This window comes from Lasioglossum baleicum, chromosome 6 (assembly GCF_051020765.1).
Source record: "Lasioglossum baleicum chromosome 6, iyLasBale1, whole genome shotgun sequence".
Taxonomy (NCBI): Eukaryota; Metazoa; Arthropoda; class Insecta; order Hymenoptera; family Halictidae; genus Lasioglossum; species Lasioglossum baleicum.
The window spans coordinates 11,926,265-11,951,457 of NC_134934.1; the positions used below are offsets into that span (position 1 = coordinate 11,926,265).

The 25,193-nt window shown below is 38.1% G+C and overlaps 4 protein-coding genes across 4 annotated transcripts; 2 read left to right on the forward strand and 2 right to left on the reverse strand.

Moving 5' to 3' along the window:
- Positions 1–8,953: 8,953 nt before the first annotated feature.
- On the forward strand, positions 8,954–10,383 carry LOC143209236 (tRNA pseudouridine(38/39) synthase). The gene has a single exon (XM_076424605.1). The coding sequence runs from the start codon at positions 8,970–8,972 to the stop codon at positions 10,209–10,211; it is 1,242 nt and encodes a 413-aa protein (XP_076280720.1). The 5' UTR covers positions 8,954–8,969; the 3' UTR covers positions 10,212–10,383.
- Positions 10,384–11,312: 929 nt separating this feature from the next.
- LOC143209230 (TBC1 domain family member 14) lies at positions 11,313–19,008 on the reverse strand. The gene has a single exon (XM_076424598.1). It carries the CDS (start codon positions 17,988–17,990, stop codon positions 16,125–16,127), a length of 1,866 nt encoding a protein of 621 aa, XP_076280713.1. The 5' UTR covers positions 17,991–19,008; the 3' UTR covers positions 11,313–16,124.
- A 1,390-nt stretch (positions 19,009–20,398) lies between these two features.
- Positions 20,399–24,975, forward strand: LOC143209232 (lipid droplet-regulating VLDL assembly factor AUP1-like). Its single transcript, XM_076424600.1, has 3 exons — positions 20,399–20,638; positions 21,144–22,051; positions 22,138–24,975. Exons 1-3 carry the CDS (start codon positions 20,598–20,600, stop codon positions 22,371–22,373), a joined length of 1,185 nt encoding a protein of 394 aa, XP_076280715.1. The 5' UTR covers positions 20,399–20,597; the 3' UTR covers positions 22,374–24,975.
- On the reverse strand, positions 22,995–25,169 carry Ssadh (succinic semialdehyde dehydrogenase). Its single transcript, XM_076424599.1, has 2 exons — positions 24,742–25,169; positions 22,995–24,535 (listed from the first exon to the last, which is right to left on the reverse strand). Exon 2 carries the CDS (start codon positions 24,510–24,512, stop codon positions 22,995–22,997), a length of 1,518 nt encoding a protein of 505 aa, XP_076280714.1. The 5' UTR covers positions 24,513–24,535; positions 24,742–25,169.
- Between the last annotated feature and the right edge of the window lie 24 nt (positions 25,170–25,193).

Genomic DNA, 25,193 nt, shown 5'->3' on the forward strand with positions numbered 1-25,193 from the left:
TTTTTGTTGAGCAGAACAAAAGAAATAAAGCATAATTCATGAAATCATGCTCACCCAATAACTACCGTTGTGGTAGTTATACCGGAATGGTCCGGCCAAAAATCAATTTGGTTTGGGCGCATTTTACAGCATTTTATCCGGCTGTTGATGAACCCAACAGCCAAACGCAGCTTTCACTGAAGACAATTAACTAAACATCCAACCGCGTTCCATAAAATTTCAGAAGATTTAGCAATCACGCAAGAATACAACGAAAAGGACAGGGGACACGTAATAAAACTCTAACTTCCTGCGGCTAATGCTAAAACCAACGATCTACTAATCCCGTTCTTGGAAAAATTTAGAACCATCACATGCATTTCCAGCCGTGGAGTGCCGAATCGCGCGGGAGTGAAACAGAGGGGACACGTATCAGGTAATAAAAGGCAGAAGTATTCGGTTCGGCATTTTGTCAGTGTCGCAATCATTCCACGTCGTGGTATTCGAGGCGCCATGGGCGCCGCTTGGGACCGCGTTACCAGAAAACGTTATAGATCCGTTCCCTAGCGCGAGAGTATCGTCTGTCGCGTCTGCGAAGTGTCCTCGGAAGGAAGAAAATCCGTATACAGCCGATGTACTTTATCGGTGCCGGAGACAACGTTAGAGATCCCGGCACGACGCGACGCGCGGCGAGCAGACGGATCGAATTCCTGCGAAGGAAGTGTTTGAACAGGACGCCTATATATCCCCCGGCCCGTTGCTAATGGCTCCGCACACTGGCTGCGAAACAGCGACGTAACCGAGCGATGTTCGCACACAGACACCATCCGCGACGTCGACGTCGTCCTATTCCTCGTCCTCGTCGTCGTCCTCGAGTATTAATGCGATAACTAACAATAACAAGGTACAGCCCATCTCGACGGTGGGCCTCAGCATCGCTGCGCACACATTATATCCTCCTCTACTATCCCTCTCTCTCTCTCTCCTTGTATGTGTGTTTTCGTGATTCCGCGATGCCTCGGGCACACGGGATCCCTTTATAGGTCCGGGACACGACGCACCGTGGAACTTTGATCGTCGTGTTACACTGTGGCGAACCACCGATAGACTCCGGGCCTGGATAATCCCTTTTCGAGCAGGGACCGAAGGGTACTTTACCTCGAGGCGAGCTCGCCCTCGTTCAAACAATCCCTCCTCGATGTTCTTTCTCGCCTTGGGACACCGAAAACGTCGTTGCCACCGACGCCCTCGACGCACGGGATTTCGGGATGTTCTCTCTCCCTCTTTCTTTCTATCATTACTCGTAATAGTCCCGACGCGTGTTTCATTAATTCAACCAATAGCGGGGCACTCGATGCGAGACGAATTTTCCACACTCCACCCCCGCCGGCCACTCGAGCGCGAAACTACCGGCACATTAACCTCCCGCGAACTGACGCGACGGATAAAAGTCACGTTCAGGACTAGTGCGAGCTTCATTTTAACCTGGACTCTGTTCCCGTGTACGTCTGCGAACTTGCTCGAATGAGAATCCAGTTTAACGCTGAACACCGTGACTGCCATGTCGCGTCAAGGGAGGCGTAACATTTTCTTTACAGTTACAGTGATTAAAACGTCTTTATCCTCAAAAATGTCGTAGAAGAGAAAATTTATATTTTTGTATGGCTGAATTTTATTTCATCTTCAACGAAAGGCATAACATTCATATTTGTTAGACTTTGTTAAAATCTTCATCACGAATCTGATTCGTTAAAATACGCCAAGGGGTTAACTTGGTTCTGAATCATAAGTGGTAAATCTTACGAGATTGGTCAACTCGTTCATTGCAAAAACCTCGGAGGAAGAGTACCTACTGTATACGCCTCGATAGCATTCAAAGAGTTTTAACAGTTGAATCCGTCAGGTCCGTCTCCGAAAACGGTTTCACAAACTTCCCCGTCCGTCTAATGAATCTGTCGTCTGCCGTCTCTAACAGATTGCGCGTTCTCGCTTTCGCATAATCTCGGCAGGATTTCATTTTTCTGCGGGACGCTCCGGGGACGGGTGTTATCGTCGCTAGACTCGCGGAGAAACGATAGCGTGCGCGACGAAAGTTCTCGCGAGGGTAGCTAGTCCAACGGGCAGAAAGAGGAAGGGGCACAAGGGTGTGGGGGATTTTTCGTAATAAAATTATGAATTCGCCGGCAGTCTCGGGGAAAAAAACTTTGGCCCCTTATCGTTCAACGGGATCACGCGATGGCGGCGAAGTTTTCGACCGTCGCGTCGCGTCGTGGACCCCGGGTTCGCCGAGGACGCATTCCTCAGCAACCGGAGATCGTTCATTGGCGCTCGTGCACACGCTCGTCGAACGATTCCTCGGTGCCTCGGGGAAGAATTTCCTTTGACGAGGGTTTTAAGCGACCTTTGATCGTCGCGTTACACACTCGGTCTAACCACCGCGCGCCGATCGAGAGAGGTCGCGGATAATCCCTTTCCCGAAGAGTCTCCTCGGTCTTTCTCCCTCTCTCTAGAGAGAGAGTCTCACCTCGAGGCAGGCAGGTGCTCCGACCGTCGCGCACAGCAACCATAGCACCCTTTTTCGGCGCGGGGAAGACTCTCTCGGTGACATTGTTGACCCTACGCCACATGGCGTTTCGCATATGGCGCACGCTCGCCCGAGACGGTTATTTTTATGCAGAGCTCGTAGATGAAATTCGGCACGCGGTAAGGTGGATAGCCACCGCCTAACAGATTGGAGGCTGGCCCCCGCGGAATGGGACATACAGCTGCGCGTCCGATTTACTCGATATTCATTCGGCTCGTTAGCCTGCCGGGAATCTGCGAAAAAACGACTGCCTCGACGCGTGCGGCCACGGTATGTGCGGTAGAATGCGAACGGAGATTGCTCGTGTCCATTGATTTCGTTAACCGGAGTGTCGTCGACTGCAGAGTAGGGCAATAATCAACTAATATTTAAAAATGACTGATAGTCTTTTTGAATGTTAGTCATAGCAAAAATAGTCATTAGTCAAAACTTCTTGATTAGTCAGTGCTAACTAAATGGCAAATAGTTAGTCACAGCTCTTTAACCATCAATCTTTAGCCATCAGTCACTATATATGCGATTAAAATACATTAATATTATTAATTAGTTATCACTAACCAATCAAACAGTTTTGACTAATGACTATTTTGCTATGACTGACATTCAAAAAGACTATCAGTCATTTTTAAATATTAGTTCATTATTGCCCTACTCTCTCTGGTCGACTGTCGCGAGCTGGTATTAGGCAGTCTAGAAGGTGCGAGGAAAAACTCAAGACCAAAATCAATCCATCTTTCAGTTGATCGAACTTTAAATCGACAATAGTCTTCGCTCTGACTCAATCTTTGCTAGTAAAGATCGATTTATACTCAAACCTAACGAAGCTATGTTGTTTCCGAGTAATTTTATCGGACCAACAAGAGTTCATAAACATGAGGCATGAGGTATAAATTAAGTGTATGTGCATTCTGGTACCATACTTGCATAGTATGTAGGTAGACAATTTTTATTTTACATAAAAATTCGCGGTCTAAATAATAAGTAAAAACGTATGCAGTGCATCGTTCTGGACGAATGAGTCATCCGTCCCCAACACATATCAAAAGTATGTGTCGGAAGCAGAAGTTTTAAATAAAAAACTAATGTAATGTTAGTGTTGAAAAATACGATTTCATCGGCTTTTGCCTGCCAAGTATTTTTTGTTTATTTTTTAAGAATGTTTCTCTCGAAAATCCGCTCCCAATACATCATAGGAAATGGTTTTGTGTATCTGACCGGAAATTTTCATCCAAATCGTCGGAGCAGCTGCCGGGATTTAGTGCTGATTGTTCTAAAGAGCGTAGTTTGCACACAGTTAATATTTACTACTTGTTCAAAGCTGCGTAAAAATGTGGTACATGTAAACTTTAATAAAGTACTCTTGGCATTCTGTCAGTTCTTTTGCAGATGACTCGGAGAAAAGTTCTCGCATGGAAATCCCATTAACTGGTAACTACAGTATACGCCGAAAACAATCGGACCCATTGAGATACGCTGTACCCGGTCCTCTAATTAGCTTCGTCAACGCACCGGGGAAACTTTCCTCTTGATGGGCGCGTCGCTTAAATTTCAATCGGGACCCCGAAACTTTGCCCGTTGAATAGCGCCGCTTTGATATCATCGGTCGATCCACTCAGACATCGGGGATCCCGCTTTTTGCGCGAGCTTGCTTCTTCAAAAGCTCCGGGGCGAAACCGGCCACCCGGTAGACACCGGTAGCAGAGAACGCGGTTGGCGTGTGGGAAAAAGTACGGTCGCTCTTTCAGACGAAGTTAAGGAAATGTCTCCTTACGTGAGCCGTGTACGATTTCCTGATGCGTCCGTATATCCTCGCCGGCTCCGGTAACTGCGACCCCCACCCCCGGAAAAAAGGATTAATATACGCGGCAAAGTCTCGCGTAAAGTCAATCGCGTGAAGTCTTGCGTAAAGTGCACTTTGTTCATGGAAATCGATGTAGTTTAATCAGAAAACTGCAGTAGCCGTGGGGAGGGGAGGGGGCAAGGGAACTGAAACGGGGCTAACGTAAGTACCATCCATCGGCGGAATGTAGGGGCATTTAAGTAGATGGAGGGTATAGACCCCTGTCTACTCCATTTGCTTTCAGCCCGAGGGACCTCCCCGATATATATCCCAATATTCCCGGTAACAATGATGAATCACTGCGGAGCACCTCTTGCGCAAGAAGTTGCACATCCAGTGCGCTTGTAACCGTCCCTCTCGCTTCTCTCTGTTTCTCTCTCTCTCTCTCTCTCTCTCTTTCTCTCTCGCTTCGTCTCTCGCAGCCCGAAGCTCTCCCGTTTCTCATCTTGTTCTGCCTCTCTTGGGCCAACTCCTCAAACACTCCGCGGACTTGCTTTGACCGTAATAACGTGTTCCGCCACTTGGTGCGGTTACGTAAAGCTTGATGTAACAGTCGGATAAATATGCGGCCCGGGCATTAATGCTCGCTCCGCAAAAGTTTTCACGGATTTCACTCCCTGTTTCGGACACGGGGACACTCGCGCGCCGAAAAATACCGGGTAATTTGGTTGAGAACGGCGAGATTGCGTCTCGGGGATACGATGTTGCGGGCGAGGACTCCGTGTTCAAGCGAGAGTGCAGTTTTAAGCATTATGGAGATTCGGCCACGGTTTGTTTTCGCCCAAGATACACGGCACCCTACTCGGCTGACTCACGGCCGCGCGAAAAATATCATTCGCGGGAGATTCTTCCGCGACGCTCTTTTCGCCGGTTTATATTCTGTTAGAACAACCGTAAATGAATACGGAAAATATTATCCTCTGGCACTGCTCTCTCTGTTGGCTTCAAGACTTCGAAATGCCGCCCCTTAAATGTTTTATCTTTGAACTAACCTTTGATTGTGATTTTAAAAAATACGATAAATCATAAATCGTATACATCAATATCGGAGCAACATAGACCAATATAGAAGAGCGTTGCGTAAAAACTTTTAATTATATTATTATTACTGTACCTTACTGTACCGCTTGATGCGGCCGCCTCTCTGTATCATAGCACGGCACGACCCCGCCTGGATACTTTCATAAGCACAATAATATTTTTGACATTGAACCATTCGACTAGGATCTTTTTGAGAAATTAGACCAATTATGACAAATATGATGACGATATAGAGAATCAAATCAACTTTATTTCCCTTTCCAGAAACAAACTTTTGGATAAACCTAATAGATTTTGGTGACTAACCGGTACTTGGGAAGTACAGATTATGGTTTCACAAGAATTCCATGGCGTCTCCGAGTTTCCAGCGTCCTCGAATTGAAAGGTTCGCGGCTGATCGTTACGGAGGATATACAGGGGCAGAGCGATTTCTCTTGACCCCGAGGGAAAACGCTGGGGCGATCGTTTTAATCGTTGTCTCGCTCTGTAAAATACACGACGAGTGAATAATATTTTTGTTGTTTACAGTGCACACGCGATCCGTGCGCCGAGACAATCGTTATAATATTTCTCTCGCGAGAACTTGCCGCGACTAGTCCTTTCTCTCATACTTTCGTTAAATCTTCATTTCCAGTCGCGACGGAGCTGAACGGCAGGAGAGAGCGAGAGAGAAAGGACGAAAGATAAAAAGAGAAAGAGAGGGAAAGAGAAGGATCGCGACGAAAGAGAGCAACGCGGCAATACATAGTATATTGGCGCGATAAATCAGCAGCTGAAACGCGTTCATGGCGACCAATTAGCGTTGGATGGTAAGATCGCTGGGTCAGAGCCCATGTAATAATGACGAATCAGTTCGGAGCCGGTCCGCTGGCATGGCTGGTTCTGCCTCTTATTAATAAATTCGCTTCCCATGCGACATCCTATGAATCATTCGATAGGCAACCGGGGAGATTCTATTAGACTGATTGCCTTATGGCTACGCGGCTCAACTCCGTGCCGATTCGCCTTTCCCCGTTCCCGTTCCCGGAATATGGTGCCATTCTTGAACCACTGACTACTTCGACAAAGTTAAGTATTATATTTTTCTATTTATAAAAACGTGTCTGAGTGCAAAGGGTTGAAATATATCAAGGGGTTAACATCCCAGGAAGTCTTAAAGAAACACTAAATAGTGAGAATAAAATGAACGATGTCATCCGCTTTGTCAGCCATATAAACCTGAGAAGTAGAATATCAATTTATTTATAATCGCACGCAATGTAATGTACCGTAATGTACCTAACGTAATGCGGTCGCTAATAACCCGAGATGTTGATGCGACCTTAAATAAGCTAACTATAACAAAAAACGTATCCGGTACCAAAGGAACTATCCCTTTAGTTTTGTACACTATCTTACATATTGCCGTGAAGCGTAGGCACGTTTCTTGTAGCGTCCTCCATCGTTTTATGGCTCTGCGTAGGAAAACAATTTATGTTTACCTCGGCAGAGAGGAACGGAAAATGAGACGGAGCCGGGTAGCGCATCGGGCGTAAGAACGCGTATTCATGGGCCAATAAAAGCCCGATGAAATAAACATCGGCTCTCCGGCTTCGGCACTCCGAAAATACATATAATGTATATCACGTTCGCATTTGAAAATCCTCGCGATGAATGTAACTTGTAATTGGATCACCGGCCCGGCCGGCATGAATAACGTTAATTAGCCGGCGAAGAACGTTTAATTAATTTCGAACCCGTTAAATAGATCCGACTCGGCGTAATCGACGTCACGACGACGTACTCACCCCCATCGCTGACCCAGTTCGAAACTCGAGCGCATTAATTCCGAAAACATCCAGCATCGACGCAAAATCCACAGGTCCTCTTCCGGGCAACCATAAAATCCGCAAAACTTGCGCAGGCCAACCACGGGACCGGTGTATCCACCTTCGCGTTAAATCATACTCGAGCCCGAATGGGATTAACTCCCCTAATTTATCGACTCGACTCCTTAACTAAGGGTCGAGTTCCCTAAAGCTCCGGTAACCAAAAGTTAACATTGTTTCGCGGGGTCGAGCCCTCTCTGGGAAACAGCAAGTGATCAGAGCGAAACAAGGGAGCGCATGTTTGTGTAATCATCGCGGACACGATACTTTATGCATATTCGTCACGGGCTGAGTAATTGATAAATCGTAGCACCGTCGAAAGATAAATTGCTGCCTGTGTCGATGTACGTAAACACTACCGGCTACATCCATTTACGGCACCAGCTTGTACGCGGAATGATCCGAGCCTCGCGGTGATAAAGATGTCAGGAAGAATCGGGAGGTTAAAAGATTTCAATGCGCGTGTAACTGTGTGTTTTATCGCGCGCCGATGATGGCTTGCGGCCGTTTCAATTTGTATGATTGAGCAGTTTTCTGCGAAGATAAAAGTATCTGAGCCGTCTTAATTAATCGCCGAACGGCTTGCTGGTTTAGTCAATCTGTTTAACGTACCCTTATATTTTTCTGCTTCTGCTTATACTTGCTTTACATTTTCTTTTACCCCAATTCTCCTTTCCTTTCAACCATACAAGTAGATAAACGTATCTTATTTCAGCCCCTATATCCAGTAGCCTTCCTGAAAACAAATTACTTAAAAATTAAAATCTACTAAAAATTATATTATACATTTGAATGAGCACAATAATCAGCCTATTTCTCACTTCCAATATGTAACCTCACGCGCGTTCCCATATAATGAAACATTTTAAAAATAGCATGTTAATAACTAGACTGCGGATCTTTATGCAAAATAAAAATGTTCTGCATTGATGCATAAAAATCCGCAGTCTATTAATAACAAACTACTGGAGAACCATTACCCTATAAATTTTTTATTTTCTTTACAGAGGAAAGAAGATGTTGCGGCAGAACACATCATAGGGCAAGCGTGTCATTAACTCCCTTAAATGTTCTGTTAGTTTGTTCTTAGTATTACAAAAATCAGTAATACTTTTAAACTGTTCTTTATATTAGAAACGATTTTTTTAGTTGATCATGCACGTATGAATTGGCAAACTGGCACCATCTAACGCAGGGTAGTAAAACCCTCTTCAGAACTCTTTTACCATAGATGATGTCACTTGTCTACATAATTCGCCGTAATGTGGCGCTACAGATACACAAAACAATAGTAATCAAATCTAACCTCAAAGAAGAGATATATCTTTAGACGTTGCTAAAAGTTGCAAGTTCTTTCAAGTCAAAAATCATTAATCTATAAATTATTTATAAAAGATATTTATAAATTTCTCTTTACGCAACAATATTTATACGTGATACTCATCTGTCAATATTATTTGACGGTTATGGTACCCTTTTAATTCTATTGTTTATTACTATACACAATTAATAACATCAATATATGTAATGAATTAATTCTATTTTCAATACATATTTCCACGAAGACAAATAATCAACAATATCTACATTACAAGAAATAATAAACGAATAATAAGCAATAACAATTACATGAGTTTCTGTTTACTGTGTGTCAAATATGTCCAAAGAGAAAAAACAAACAATAAATTTAATACAAGACTTAGAATTACTCGACAAATCTGAATTGATACAAAAGCTAATAGCACTAGAAGAAGAAAATAAACAATTGAAAGCCACTGTTAACAGGTTGAATGGAAAATCAAGACTCAATACTGTTCGTAAATCACAAAAACCATTCGATTTTGATAAATGCACCAAACGACATATTCTATTGAAATTCTACTATCTCGGGTGGGATTACAATGGCTTTGTCGTACAAGATAGCATCAATAATACCATAGAAGACCATATATTCGCTGCGCTGACAAAGAGCTGTTGCATAGAAGCACGAGAATCGTCAAATTACCACAGATGTGGACGAACAGACAAAGGTGTAAGTTCGTTCACTCAAGTAATATCAATCGACATACGCAGCAGGTTGAAACTTGACAACCAACACAAACTAAATGAAGAACTACCGTATTGCAAACTATTGAATCGACTGCTGCCTTCAAACATCAGATGCATCGCATGGTGTCCTGTTCCAACGTCTTTCTCAGCGAGATTCGATTGCAAATTTCGAGCTTACAAGTATTTCTTTCCAAGAGGTAAACTAAATATAGAAGCCATGGATCAGGCAGTGAAATACACTATAGGCGAGCACGACTTCCGGAACATCTGCAAAATGGATGTTGCGAATGGTGTCACTAATTACAAGAGGACAGTGCTTCATGCAAAAGTAGTTTTGCACAGACCAAATTTTAGAAACATTCCAGCATATGATATTTGTGAATTGAATATAAAAAGTCATGCATTTTTGTGGCATCAAATTCGTTGTTTAATGGGAATACTTTTACTCGTCGGTCAAGGGAAAGAGCAACCAGAGATTATTTTGGAACTTTTGGATATTGTAAATTGTCCTCGAAAACCCCAGTACAACTTGGCTCACGAGCTACCCTTGAACCTTTGGTATTGTGAATATGAAGCTAATGAGTGGTACAATGATAAAGAGGAATTAATGAATACAGTGAAAACATTGCAAAAAGACTGGACTATGAATACAATAAAATCTGTTATGATAGAAAATATGCTATCAGAATTGGAGGGATTGATGGACTGTAATGATTTGGCTTTTCAGAGTGATCCTTTACTTCTAGGTGTGCAATCGAGGGTTTATCAACCACTTATGAAGAGAGATACTTGTGATAGTTTGGAGACTAAAATAGAACACTATGAAAACAAAAGGAAAAGAAAAGAATGATGTATGATAATTAAAAGAATGTACAGATAATTTTTAAATTACTAAATAAATCCATAAATTCTATATAAGGATTATTATTAATATGTCTAAATGTGTTTTAATGTCAACTAGAATATGCAAGAAAAAATTAATCAATAACCTTGAAAACTGGAAAAAAGACCTTGAGAAAAAAATAACATTTAAAAAGCATTTACCTGGTGATACCATTTACATTGCATTAAAAACTTGTTATACAGGGTGTGACCGGACGGGTGGTACAACCGAGCGGGGGGTGATAACTACATGTAAAAATAAGACGAAAAAAAGGAATAACATTTTTTCGTTTGTCGCTTAGTTTTCGAGAAAATCGAGTTTAAAGTTCCGCCAGGTTCGCGTGCTTTAGTATTAGGGATTGCAATCCCGCGATGTGGGATCCCGCGTCATTAGTCCAGTCAACGAAAAATCGTAGAGGAAAATGGAAGGAACACAATTTTTAATTTTGGGACTTTGTTTGGACTAGTTAGGAGGTAAACATACTAAAAGTCCCCACTCCTAGGAGGTGAGCGGGGTGCAGGGGGCACATAGTTTCCGAAATATAAGCGGAAAACCGAAAAAGGGATCTTCTACGTGCCCCCTGCACCCGCTCACCTCCTAGGAGTGGGGACTTTTAGTATGTTTACCTCCTAACTAGTCCAAACAAAGTCCCAAAGTTGAAAATTGTGTTCCTTCCATTTTCCTCTACGATTTTTCGCTGACTGGACTAATGACGCGGGATTGCAATCCCTATTTAGTATATGCAAAAAGTAGAATTGGTTCATCATGGTCAGACGCGTCAGACAATTCCTATGCAATAGCACGTGTATTCGCTGCATTTTCAAACAAAATAATGTTATTCCTTTTTTTCGACTTATTTTTACATGTAGTATCACCCCCTGCTCGGTTGTACCACCCGTCCGGCCACACCCTGTATATACTCATACTCTATACTGTATACTCCAAATAATCATGCATAAAACTTTGACATGCTCTAAGACAGGGAGTTCCAACATACTTCCCGCACTCTTACAATTAGACTTCATCGTTCCCGTAGAATGTAGGCTACATAAAGAAGATCGGCGATAATGTTCCGAAGTATAATTTTATTCGTATGCGAACAAAAATGATCCATTGAGACATGTCGCTGGCATCATTTAAAGTACAACATACACGCACGTTTACATAATTTCATTGCCGTCCATTACATGATATAAAAATTGTCGTTACATCGTTTTGCGGTAAATATTTGAGTTTTGCATACCACCCTTAAATGACGAAGCAAGCGCGTCTCATGTATATACAAAATATTTCTCGAGTTAATAGTAAGATCCGTTTACGATGCTAGGATATATTTCGAAGAGATATGAATACGAAAACTTCAAGTGAGATAGTCGACGACTTGAAATTTTTCCATTCATCGGGCGAGAATTCTCTCGTTGCACCTACGGTGCTAGCAGTCGTCCAGTGTAAAAATCTTCATGACAGTTCCGTTTTATTTGCCACCGACCACCAGTAAATATAGTTTTACATCTTCGTCGATGTGCACGTTTTACCGAAAATAAATACTGGGTTCGATTCTTTACAAAATATATATTACAATATTGCACTTAAGGTAAATATACACACGATAAAACGCGTAAAAAATATACAATGAGTTCCCCCTATCGAGAGGCACTAACGACAAGGAACACAGAAGTGTCACATACATTGATTATGCACAACTGCTCGTCCATACACGTATGCTCTCAAATTTCCGCTGAGAAAAAGGATGTCGGTTCGTTACTCATTACACGTAAAGCGTTTTAATCTCAATCGCTGCTAAAGAACAAAACCATAACGGTGTAAGATACGTGTAGGTATAACGACAATGATACTCTATCGCAGGCAGGAGCAACAAATGCTTTTTGCCCTCGAAGCTCCCTAATTTGCCCCCGGGAGCAGCGACACACTGAGAAATATTTGAGTCCCAAAAACCATGAAGTATTTCAATAATTAATCAACAAACGTTCTACAAGTAATTCATTGAACGTTTAGGGCATAATATATATCGTTCTTTTATATTTATTAATCTTTAAAACGGCTACACGATGTTTGCTGAATTTACTTGCTCCAAAATTCCTATACATTTCTCTGGAATTAATCTATAAATGCAGCTAAAAAATTAATTTTATTGATCATTCAGTACTAACAAAGCTGCAAATATGTGTCCTAATTGAATGAAATGAAAAAATAAAAGGTATATACCCAGTCAGCGAAGCCTGCCCGAGCAGCTTCTGCCGGGGCCGGGCCGGGCAGATTCCCGATCTTTCTACCGGCATATGCGCGCGTAGATACCCGTCCAAAATCGAGCATTTTTCTTACTAGGTAAATACATGATTTCAGTCGGAAGGTATTTTTTTAAAGCTTTTAGGTCCCAAATATCATACAGTGCGACGTCATAGAAGAAAGAGAGGCTCTCAATCTTGCGACAAAAGACTCTCCTGCTCTCTCTGCCAGGCCAGTGCCCCACTGGGCAATCTACGCCCACGTCTGCTCTACCATTTACTTGAAATCATTAGGTCTACTCTGAATGTATCCGGCAGCTCGATACGTTGACTCAAGTTTACGTAATATTAAATTAAGACTACGTATAGTAAAACGAATCCGATTGTTCGTGAAACATTTTTTCCTCCTGTAAATTGTAATTAATACTGATCCGTGTTTAAGCCGAACACGTTTAAGAGACTTGACGATTCGTAAGTGAAAAATAGAGAGAGAGAGGAGAGAGAGAATGGTTCGAATCGATGCAATGTTAATTGGGAATCATATAAATGTGATTCCTCACTTTCTTATTCACTTTCGATCCGGTAAAGACGTATCGAAAATATAATAATACGCGAGACGTTGAAGATATGGTAAAGGTTTTCTCCATTTATACAACAATCGTGGATACGCCTACATGTATCTCAGTATTTCCCACGCAAACCCACAGCACAACACATTTACACACAAGAACGCGTACATACATTTCGTATTTGTGTAATCAATTATCCTTATAATTACAATGAGATTTATCGAAAGATTACTAAATTAGTAAGGCGAGAAACTCACGAGATTCTACGGAAAATACGATTTTCACACTTACACGAAACTATCGCTGTAACCGAGGGTACACAGTACACACCGTACTACGAAATGTACACGAAGAAACATTGAACAATTTGTTCGTCTTCTTCTAAAACAACCATTACTCGGTTGGCACATTGTCGATGAATTTTTGTACAAATAGTAATTATACTTTCCGCTAGTCGAGAGTAGAATTGATATTATTAATACTTTTGAATTATTGTGATTCGTAACCATCCGCGTGTAACTTCGTTGATTTGCACATAAAATATATGAATTAACGTAAAATAATATAACGTAACGTAACATGATCGTAAACGTTTAAACATATTGTTCATTTGTATCCTATTACTTGTCGGTGTGTGTGTGTGTGTGTGTTCGTATTTACAATTGGATCGATTAACGTAGACACTTATCAACGTTCGTTAATTAGTCCGAATAGTGGATGGAATGAGAGTATTGTCAATTAAAAATTAGGATACCCCAGATTCTCACGAGGCTCCGAGTTTATGTTCAGTTTTCCACTATTCTTTTCTTTTAAAATGATGAACGACATAGTGAACGTGCCCCAGGACACCATAACTGTTCGTTATCACCTTCTCTCCGAAAATGAGCAAAAATAACAAGAATGAAATCTTACATATTTTATACGTATTGGTATATTCATATCTTGCAAGAGGTTTAGCTGAATATATCTGTATAGTCTTTAGATGATTATTTTATATAGTTTGTAAGATCTGAAGCATCAAGCCGTGCTTTAAGCAAAGTTATTGCGATGTGCTTGTATGTATTGAAATACCTATACACTGAAATTCAAAAATTCATTTAGTGTACTAGCATTATACATACTGTGCTTAATATTCTATTATGTCTTGATAATAATAATTTCGAAATGAAACATGTTAGAAACAACAATCGATGTATGATACTTGTAACGTAAAACACTAAGCAACAAGCACATACAATAAACTTTCGATAGCTAGATTGTAGGAAAATATGTTTTCGAAGTTTGTCTATGATAAAGCACAATGATCGGAAAGATTGTAAAGTCTTAGGTGTGGAATACACTCTATGCTCATTATAAAGGCCACTTAAAAGACAGGATTGTAGGCTTTTGCACATGTACAACAGAGTATTCGTAAATTATGCTTAGTAAATAGAATGCAAGATATTATTCATATGTAATGAATAAAAAAAATTTGCAAATTTTTCTCTATTTCTTATGAATGCAGTAAAACATACGATCCATATTCATTTTTATCTATATCAACAAATAAAGAATAATTTGAATCAGTGGCTCAACAAATCGAGAATAAACTTCATTTAATAGATGAAACGTTTATCGTTAGATATTAGTTAATTTCTTAATTAGTGCTTAGGATGTCACACGTAGGCAGACAAAGTCTTGATATAATCTTAGATCATTTGCATATAATTTAAAGAGATTCTTTAGTCTATTATATAATTTGTATTATTCAAAATTAATTTTGTGCCTTAGCTATTTGTAGTTTACTTTACCATTAGTCGAAGTACAGTAAAGACTGATCTCTTCCATTTTATCAAGTTATAAAGACTTGTTTTATGTCCAGTACCATTAAAGCTTAGGAAGTGTACGTGATAATGCTATACATTGAATAATGTATATTATTCATTGGATTTCTTTTATATGAAATATTATGTGAAATTTCGTGATACACACGTTGTGGCACATAAATTTTACTAACTGCGTTATGTTTATCGGTGTCTGCCATTTTTAAATACACATCGTAAGTACTGCAATCAGTATATTTCCGCTTATTTGAGATAATGTATATGTATGCTACATTTGTCCTGAAGATGACAAATGTAACAGATCTGAGCATATACTTTGAGTATTCTTCAAAATATTTTATATTTCCGCAATGTTCCAATGCATGTGCCAAAGACAATTTAAAGTACTTTAAGTTAATGTGCAATATTCATTATATCATACTTTTTATACACATGTCAGTGGTTTTTATGTCTATGCAGTAAATATGTGAAAATATTTCATTTCAGGAACAGAGAAAATCTTTTGTGAAGAAAATGTAATTTCTTTTTTAGATTCGATAACACAAAATAAAAAAAAAATAAAGTTAGAGTTCAAAATAAAAAATCGTTGTATACTAAATAATAAATAAAAATATCAATAATAATAATTTTGTCTTACTCCAAATTTCATAAGAATAGTTTAGAAATTATATATCCTAATATTTTTAGTTGAAAATAGAGTATATTTTTATATATAGTATGTATATCTCAAATTTATATGTCAGATACATTATTTCAATGCATTACTTTTAACTTTTCTCGTTCAGTAGCAGAATATCTTTGCATTCCTCGTTTATTACACAATTAACTTATTGAAACGTATATTTTATAGATTTGTGGGAAGCTCTTGCCTTTATATATCTTAGATATATTAAACAGATATCACATCTCTCAGCATGTTAATTTCACAATAAAATCTAACAAAATCATAAACGCTATATAAATTCAATTAACTAAAAAATAAAACTTGATGCTACTCTTTAATAAATTTTCATTGGAAAAGACTTTCAACATTCATATTACAGTAATTCGAAGAACATTGCTTATTGTGTTCTAAAATTAAATCAGATCTATGAGAAAATTACTTTGTCTGAACTTATTAAATAATAATTGAATGTTCAGCACAAAAATATTTTTTGTCGTTCATAATAATAAAAATAGTATTTGAGATTCATTCTTTTAGATCTGGCTACTTTTATACACTCTTTATCATAACCAACAGAATCACAATGAAGAAAATTGAACTAACATTTGCTGGAACGTTGTTGTTCCTACAGTAGTAGACATTTGACTAATACTATTGAATAAAGCTTCTGCCTGTAAGTTTTCTGGCAACCTAGTAAGAAATTGTGCTCCATGTACAAAATCCATTTTCAATAACTCTTCCTGATATAAATTTAATACACCGAGTGCTGTTCTAAAAAGGAACTCATCTCCGTCTCTGAGAAAAACATCCCAGATTCTACATGCAACATCCAGAGGCATTGCTTTGGCATATATAGTATACAACCAATCTAACAAATATAAGTCTGGACTGAGACCGGCTTCTGTAAAATGAGAAAAGACTTTTGGCAGCTTATGTGCGAGTGCACTGGAATATACTTTGTAGTAAATCTCCATTCGTTTTTGGTCTAATGTAAAAGCAGCCCTGTGACAAGGATGATTCAATAAATTAGCAAAGCAAATAAAGGCATCTGGAGGTTCCATGTTTAATGATAATATAGCACCCACGAAACTCATACCTTGTACGTAACCTACATCAGGTCTATAAACAGCGTAAGCTGCCAAAATACCTTGAAGACTATTAGATAATGGTCCACCTTCTTGAAAGACACATAAGGTAGGAAAGGTACGTGATACATCTAATTTGATTGCAGCTAGCGAGTCGCTTACAGGACTTGTCATTGCTCTGTCGAAACATATATCGTAAAGATGCGCTGTTATATTTAAATCATTCGAAATCGCCAACTTCCACACTCTACCACGAACACTGGGTGGGAGACCACGCCACCACAGATCACGTACTTTTTTTGTGTTCTTGACACTTTCAAATTTAGCGAGAACTTGTACATTCCAAGTGTGCGAATCTTCTGCTAATCTTTCTTCTTCTTTCAACTGTAGTTCTCGTTGCTGTTTACGCTCTTTCTCCTCTTTCAATTCTCGTTTCCTTGCTGCTTCTAGAATAGCATTATATTGTTTACGATGCCGTTCTTCTTCAATCGCATTCTTTGCTGGTAGATTCGCTGGTCTCGGCTGTTGAATTAGAGCTAAACTTCCTCCTACTTTATCCACGTTCCTCGATGGACTACCTGTAGGTGTAGATTGCTGAGAATCTTTATTTTTCCATAAGAAAACGTTTTTCGAAAAAATCGTATTCAGTCCCCAACGCTTGGACTTTTCAGCTTTTTCTGGAGCTTGTTCGTCAGAACTCAAAAAACTACCAGAGGGAGAAACTTCGCTAAGGGAAGACACAGTACTACTACAAGAACGTGGTAAACTGTTTCTAGGACTACTGTTCGCGCTACCACTCTCGAATCTGATATATTTATCTTCGTCTGCTTTTAAAACCCCATTTAAGGATTCTTCTTTTTGGTCACAAGGAGAATTTGAATATCGAGATTTACAATCCAGCTGTGTATCATTGGATACGTTTACTTCTTCTAAAGAATATAATTGTTTTGTAGTTGGGTTGTAAGCTAAGGACATACTCTCCAAAGCATGATTTAAGCTGGTTCCAGCAACTCCCACCGAAACCACATTTCCAGCATCGTACCATTTGTTCTCACGGATATGGACGCACAGAGCCTTAGTTTTTACAACCGGCACTGAAGCCACATCGCATGCCAATGCTTCGTTAATGTTAACACTATTGCAGGATATAGAATCCCCATTTAATGACACCAACTGTTGTTTTCCAATTTTTGGAACAATATTATTGGCTATATAACAGTTAGAATCTTTTCCAGATACTTTCAGTACCTGGTAATTATTAGATGCATTCCCAAAACGGGACACAATACATGGAGACACATTTTGTGACGAAACTGAATGACTATTCCCATTTAAGTGTTGAGACACAGGACTCTTCATGACTGGTACACCTTTTCTAACCTTATTAATACACGAAATATTGGTTTAATAAGAGCACACCAATCGTAGATCACTTGCTCGGACGTAATAAATATAAACTTGTATATAAGCATATTTTCTCATCACTTTTTGATGATGCTATAAATGTATGTCGTCAATGCTTTTAATTATGTCCACTGTGTGATAAGACAACACCCTCATGTAAAGTGTACTTGCTTTCAACATAGTTGTTTCATCGTACGAATTTCTCGCGATTTGAATGACAACTGTCACCGAGATTCTGCTCATTCATAAATATTTAGTAACGAACTCAATAATTGTGCTTTTTACTCGAACAGTCTTCTGAGCAAAGAGAGCTGTTCAGCGTTTCGAATCGTAAATTTCTTGCATTGAATTCATTATGTTGAAAAGCATCAGAGAATAGTATTCATCCTGTTCCACATGAAACAAACTGTCATAAATATTGGCATAATAGAATGCAATTTCATTGATAAATATTTGACATACTGATTCTACATGATGCTATGAGAGAGATTTTACACTGACAATGACAATGAGTCGAAACTGACAGATGCGTATATATATATACCCAGCTAACCAGGCGTGCCTTGGGCAAGCCGTGCCTAGGGCACAGATCGGCAAATCATTGTCCAATCTACGCTCGGAGGTGCTCAAGTCCCGATTGGCTTAATTTTGGACGACCGTAGGACCAGGGTTTGGACATGGGCATGAGGTCGGCATCAGGTCGGCACGAATCGGCCGAATGTGCCTTTGTGGCAGCACTGTCGCACTGATGTACCGCATGCCGAATATCGTTTTACAGGTGAAACAAACAATTCCAATGCCGCTTTTGCAAAATTCACATGTTTTTCTATAAGCGAGGGTGAAACTAATATCCTAATCGCGATATGGAGCAACAAAAAATGAGTATACACATTCGGAGCTAATATCCCGTACATTACTACCGGGCCGGTATATAAGAGAAATTGGCGAAAAAAAAAATACAAATTTTATTTATTTCTCACATTGTTATTTTTCCTAGACTGCGGATCTTTATGCGAAATAAAAATTGTCTGCATCGATTGCAAGAGACATAATCTAAAATTTGCATTGCCGTACAATTTTCTTTACAGTTCAATTTCAACTAATTGAATACACTTATATTTTAAAGATGATAAATAAAAATGATTTTATCATCTCCGCGCGAATGGCAGTACTCGATAAGTACTGTCCATCTGATTTTTCTAGACGCCCGAGGCCAATAGAAGAATATTCAACTTTTAAAGCGACCGAGTTTCGCCAATTTCTCTTATATACCGGCCCGGTAGTAATGTACGGGATATTAGCTCCGAATGTGTATACTCATTTTTTGTTGCTCCATATCGCGATTAGGATATTAGTTTCACCCTCGCTTATAGAAAAACATGTGAATTTTGCAAAAGCGGCATTGGAATTGTTTGTTTCACCTGTAAAACGATATTCGGCATGCGGTACATCAGTGCGACAGTGCTGCCACAAAGGCACATTCGGCCGATTCGTGCCGACCTGATGCCGACCTCATGCCCATGTCCAAACTCTGGTCCTACGGTCGACACTAGCTCGGCATATGCGCGCACAGGAGGTCGACCAAATTTAGATTTTTGGTTGGCTGGGTATATATATGTGTGTGTAGTGACATGTCAAAGAAAGCTTTGTATTTAGTTGCGCTTTCTCCAGTGTCAAAAAATATCCTTTCAGCCTATTATTTTAGTAAAACAAAAATAATTGAATTGCTGGTAGAGTAATAAACTGTGAAAAGTAAAAATTTGTCGATATGTATATATATATATGTGGTTACTATAATCTTTACCACTGCGACAATAACGAGGTCACGTGACCAAATGACTGTACTGATAATATACCATCAGTTTTTTTAACACTGAGTAACTATTAATTTATACAAAATTCTGTTATCAATCAAATGTCGTATGCTCGAAAAAAGTATGTATTTATTTATATATACACTATACACATAAAGGCAGCATTACACCTTTAAAATTTATATTTTTGTATTCGATGGAACTAGTTTATTTTACAATAATGAAATTCAAATATCAAAAGAAGAAAGATAACGTTATATTCAAATATAACGACATTTTTGTTCAATCGCAAAGATGACTTTCAGCTATTGGAATGTCATCTTCTCATCGTTATTGGATACTCGTTATCTTTAGACCATAGAGAATTTTCTAGAAATATCTACATGAAGTAAAGTTTAAAATTTAACATTTTAATAAATAATATATACAAATTTCAAAGACAAATATAATTAAATATAAGAAACGTTATAAAAGTAACATAACTTTGTATTTGGAAATAATACTTTACTGTACTTTACTTTCAAGCAGCTTAAAGTAAAAATTCCTAGGACGTTTGTGTCAAAACAGCTGATTGCAGAAATTGATGGAAACGAAAATTCGTATTAATTGAAAGCTACTGAAAAGTAGGTTAAAAAAGGTCAAATATCAGTCGTGTCATTGTCGAATCTCAATAAGCAGTTGTAATTATTTCATCGAAATATAACCGTTAAGTGTAAACTCTTAACATAACAGATGTTTGTTGTAAGAAATGTCACAAATTGATATTCAGGATTTATTTGATAAAAGCAGGTAAAGCAGTCACCTATAAACAATAAATTTGGATAATGTTTTATTAATAATTCCACTAAAGCATAATTTTATTTAATAATAAATGATATAATAGTATAGCAGTGAATATAATCAATGTTATGCAGTATTGAATTTTCTACTATTAACATATGGATACTGCATAAATGTATGAAAAATAATCTTTTCAAAAGCACACTTGTAAAATGATACTTTCTAATCAGATCTCACAAATACATTCTAGCTTAACAAGTTAAATATATTAATATGATATATGAAATGTGTATTGCATTTATCATCCATAATAATAACCTACATTTCACAAGTTAAGTTAAAAATATATTTCTGCTATATATCTGTTATAAGTTTCGCAATAGCGTAAGAACGATTATTAATGATTAATTAAAACATTAAAACTGAATAATTATTGGTATGACATTCTTTACGTTTTTAATATTTTGTTATGTTACTATTTATGTTGCAAAAATGTATTTTTTCAATTATCTAGGTTTCCTAGTGGTTGGCAGCTTCTATCGATATTGTTATATACTCCAGTGGGTCTTCTACTTGTGTTACTACGATTGTTGACTGCTTTACAACTTTGGCTTGTTGCATCGCTATTACCCGATTGTAATTATCTTCGAACATTCTTGCATCATGGATTTAGTTTCGCTTTCGGCATTGTGATAAAAATTCCTAAAGATGAAGTTAAAGATCAACAGTCAAGAATCATTATTGCCAACAATGTTTCTGTTTTGGATCACTTTGCATTATACAAAATTACACAAGCACTAACTCCCAGTGAATGGGACTTACCTACTGCCCTGAGCAATGCCCTAGGGCTTCAAGTAATGAACATGGCCAGCAAAGAAGATCTAATCACGGACATAAAACAATTTCTTCTAACTTCAAAAGACAATGTTGTGCTGCAGCCTGAATTTGGTACAACCAATAGTCGAGTAGCCTTGTTGAAGTTTAATTCATGGCCATTTACCATAAAACCATCTATTCAGCCGATTGCCATTAAAGCATGGAGATCAGAATTCATACCTATTCGTGTTACTTCATTGGCATCTACATGGTGGACCGATGTCTTCTGGTTTATGTTTGTTCCTTACACAGTTTTCACATTTAAGTATCTGAAAGTCAAAAGAAATGAAGATAGTGTGGTGCTAGTACGAGAAACAGAAAAAGACATAGCAGCTACTCTGGGCCTACAGACAAGTTCTCATACTGTAGCAGATAAAGCAGAATTTGAAAAACGTATTATGGGAAGAACACCAGAAAGTAGAAGGCTCAATAACAGAAGTTCACGAAACTCACAAATCATACAAAATATCGAGATGCAAAGAATGGTACAACAAGTCAGTGAAGTGCTTCCATCGGTTCCTTATAACGTGATCCTCAGAGATTTATGTATGTAAACACATAATCACACTGTTTGCACATTATATATATCTTATTATTTATTTGAATTATTTCGTTCAAAACAATTGTTTCAGTGAAAACACGTAATGTTGATATTACTATCGCCAATATTCTGGATGGCATAGTTACTTATACACCAGAATTAAGTCAAACAAATGTTGCACCTTCAGCATCGTGTAACCAAGTGCAAACAAGCACGATCAAGGATAATAGTAACTTAGGAACTTCTTCCTTTCAGGAAAGAAAAGCTAAAATGATAAGAGAAGCTAGGGAAAGGTATATTCAAAAACATGGACTTAAAAATTGCTGACATTCTTACTACAGTTTTATTGTGATTATTGTATCTTTATTGAAAACAAGTATGTAATGTTTTGCTGTATGTATATTTATTATTACATAATATGAATGTAATTTTATTTCTAAAATACAATTGTGTATGTTTTCATAATTACCTATCCCTTTTACATAGATATTTTATAGTATTATTGTATACAATATACAACAAACTTTGGAAGACTGTGTTTTCAGTAGTTACATATATTTCATCTTATTTACTGTTCCATTACTATTATTTCCTATTAAACTCTGTTTATGCAACATGAATGCGAAAAAATAAATTTATTAAATAAAAATATAGTCGATCACATGATGCATTTACATTCAATACATTTATGTTCAATTATATACACTATATATTATTTCATGGTATACTTACGGCTTATATTCCTATATTACATAAAAAATTGGAAGACATTTTGTTTCATAAGTAATGCATTATTTTCATTGAATGCAATACTATGATTTCAATCTAAAATACCTTATACAATAAACAAAGTATCACAAAAAATATTTGAAGCGTTTTCTCCTACTTTAATAATTTTGCTACAAAAATATATGAGCTAGTTCGAGTATTTTTTTAAGGTAATCATTACTACTTAATATTTCCGATACATACATATTTTATATCAACATAGTCGTCAACTCCATGTCTGGATCCTTCTCTACCTATACCTGATTCTTTTACACCGCCGAAGGCAGCTTCGGCACAAGAAATCAATCCTTCGTTTACACCAACCATTCCAACTTCTAATGCTTTGGCTACTCTAAATATTTGTGATACATCGACAGAATAAAAGTATCCAGCTAAGCCAACAGGTGTATTGTTAGCTTTCTGTATAGCTTCTTCTTCAGTATCGAATTTATTAATAACTGCTACCGGACCAAAAATTTCTTTGTTATATATTTCCATGTCCTCGCTTGCGTTTGTAATAAGAGTAGGAGCATAAAATAGTGGTCCGAGTTCAGGTAGTGGTGTACCACCACAATGCACTTTTGCCCCTTTTTTTACTGCATCAGTAACTAATCCATGTACAAGATTTAACTGACTATCTTTAGTAAGAGGACCATGTGTAACACCATTCTTACAACCATCACCCAATTTAATATTGCTTTTAATCTTTGCTAAAAACTTCTCAACAAACTGATCGAATACACCTGCTTGTACAAAGAATCTATTTGCAGAAACACAAGTTTGACCAGTATTACGAAATTTACTTGCCATAGCACCTGTTATAGCTAAGTCTAAATTCGCTGAATCGAAAACAATAAATGGAGCGTTACCCCCCAATTCAAGACTGAGACGCGTCATAGTTGAAGCACATTGTTTGTACAAAATCTTTCCTACCTGTGTTGAACCAGTAAATGATAACACTCTTACTTTGGGATTTTCACATAGTTCTTTACCAATAGCTGGAGAATTTTCCTGACTTGTTGTGAGCACATTAAAGACTCCATGTGGAAAACCTGCTTTTTCTGCAAGTTCGGCTAATGCTAAGGCAGTAAGCGGTGTATCTTCGGATGGTTTTACTACACACGTACATCCAACAGATATGGCAGCTCCTGCTTTACGTGTAATCATAGCATGAGGGAAATTCCATGGTGTAATTAAAGCAGCTACTCCTACAGGTTGCCTTATTAAAAATAAATGTCTATTGGGATCTCCTTGCAGCACTTCTCCATCAACTCTTCTAGCTTCTTCCGAGAACCATTCGACAAACGAATTCCCATATCTAATTTCAGCTTTAGACTCGTCCAGAGATTTTCCATTCTCTTTGGTCAAAATTTGTGCCAAGTCATCCGAGTGTTTCACCATTAAGTCATACCAATTTCTAAGCAGAACACTCCGGTCTTTTGCACTTGTTGTGCGAAAAGATTCAAAAGCTTTAGACGCTGCTTCAATAGCAACCTTTGCATCTTGAACATCCATGTCAGGTACATTATTAATAACTGACTTGTCCACTGGATTATGAACAGGGATTACTTGTTTACTGCTTGCTCCTACCCATTTTCCATTTATGTACGCAAGATCTTTTAGAAGATGCATCGTTCTGGTTAATGTCAATCCATGGTGCGATATGCATTTTTGTAGTGTGAGCATACTATGGAACATTGTGTCGATGAATAAATAACGATCTGTAACATACAAAAGGCACAAGAAATTAAGATTCGCATGCATAATAAAAAATGACATCATAACATTGAACAACAAAATTTACAAAACCATATACAAAACACTCTTGCATCTGTTCAGTAGAATTTACAAACAAATTATTCCTCTAATCAATAGTATCTTTACTAATAAAATGTCGATAACGTGTGTGCTATCAAATAATACTTACTTCAGAACTACTAGAGAATATCAAGTAGAAAACACTTGTATTGTCAATTGTATACCACAATCGTTTATAAGCAGTTCATTCTAATACGTTGACATTATCAATTTCATCAACAAATTGACCTTATGTAATTTATTGCTGATTTACTCCAATTAAGGGTCTCTATACGTGTCTCCAGTGTTAGCGATGGGATTGGAGATGCTTAGAGTCGTTTCAAATATTCGAATCACTTCGAATCTAATTCGACACTGCAAACTCTTAAAAATCTCGAAAGTTTTGAAAGTCTTGAACGTCTTGATTGTCTTGAATTGTATCGTGTGCTACAATAGTGTTTATCGATACGCGGCGAGACTGGCAATGAAACGTGACAATCAACAGATCAATTAGTATGAGTTGTCGATACCGTGAGCCGTGAGCAGCCGTGAGCCATGAGGCTATTTGGATTAAGCGTGTCG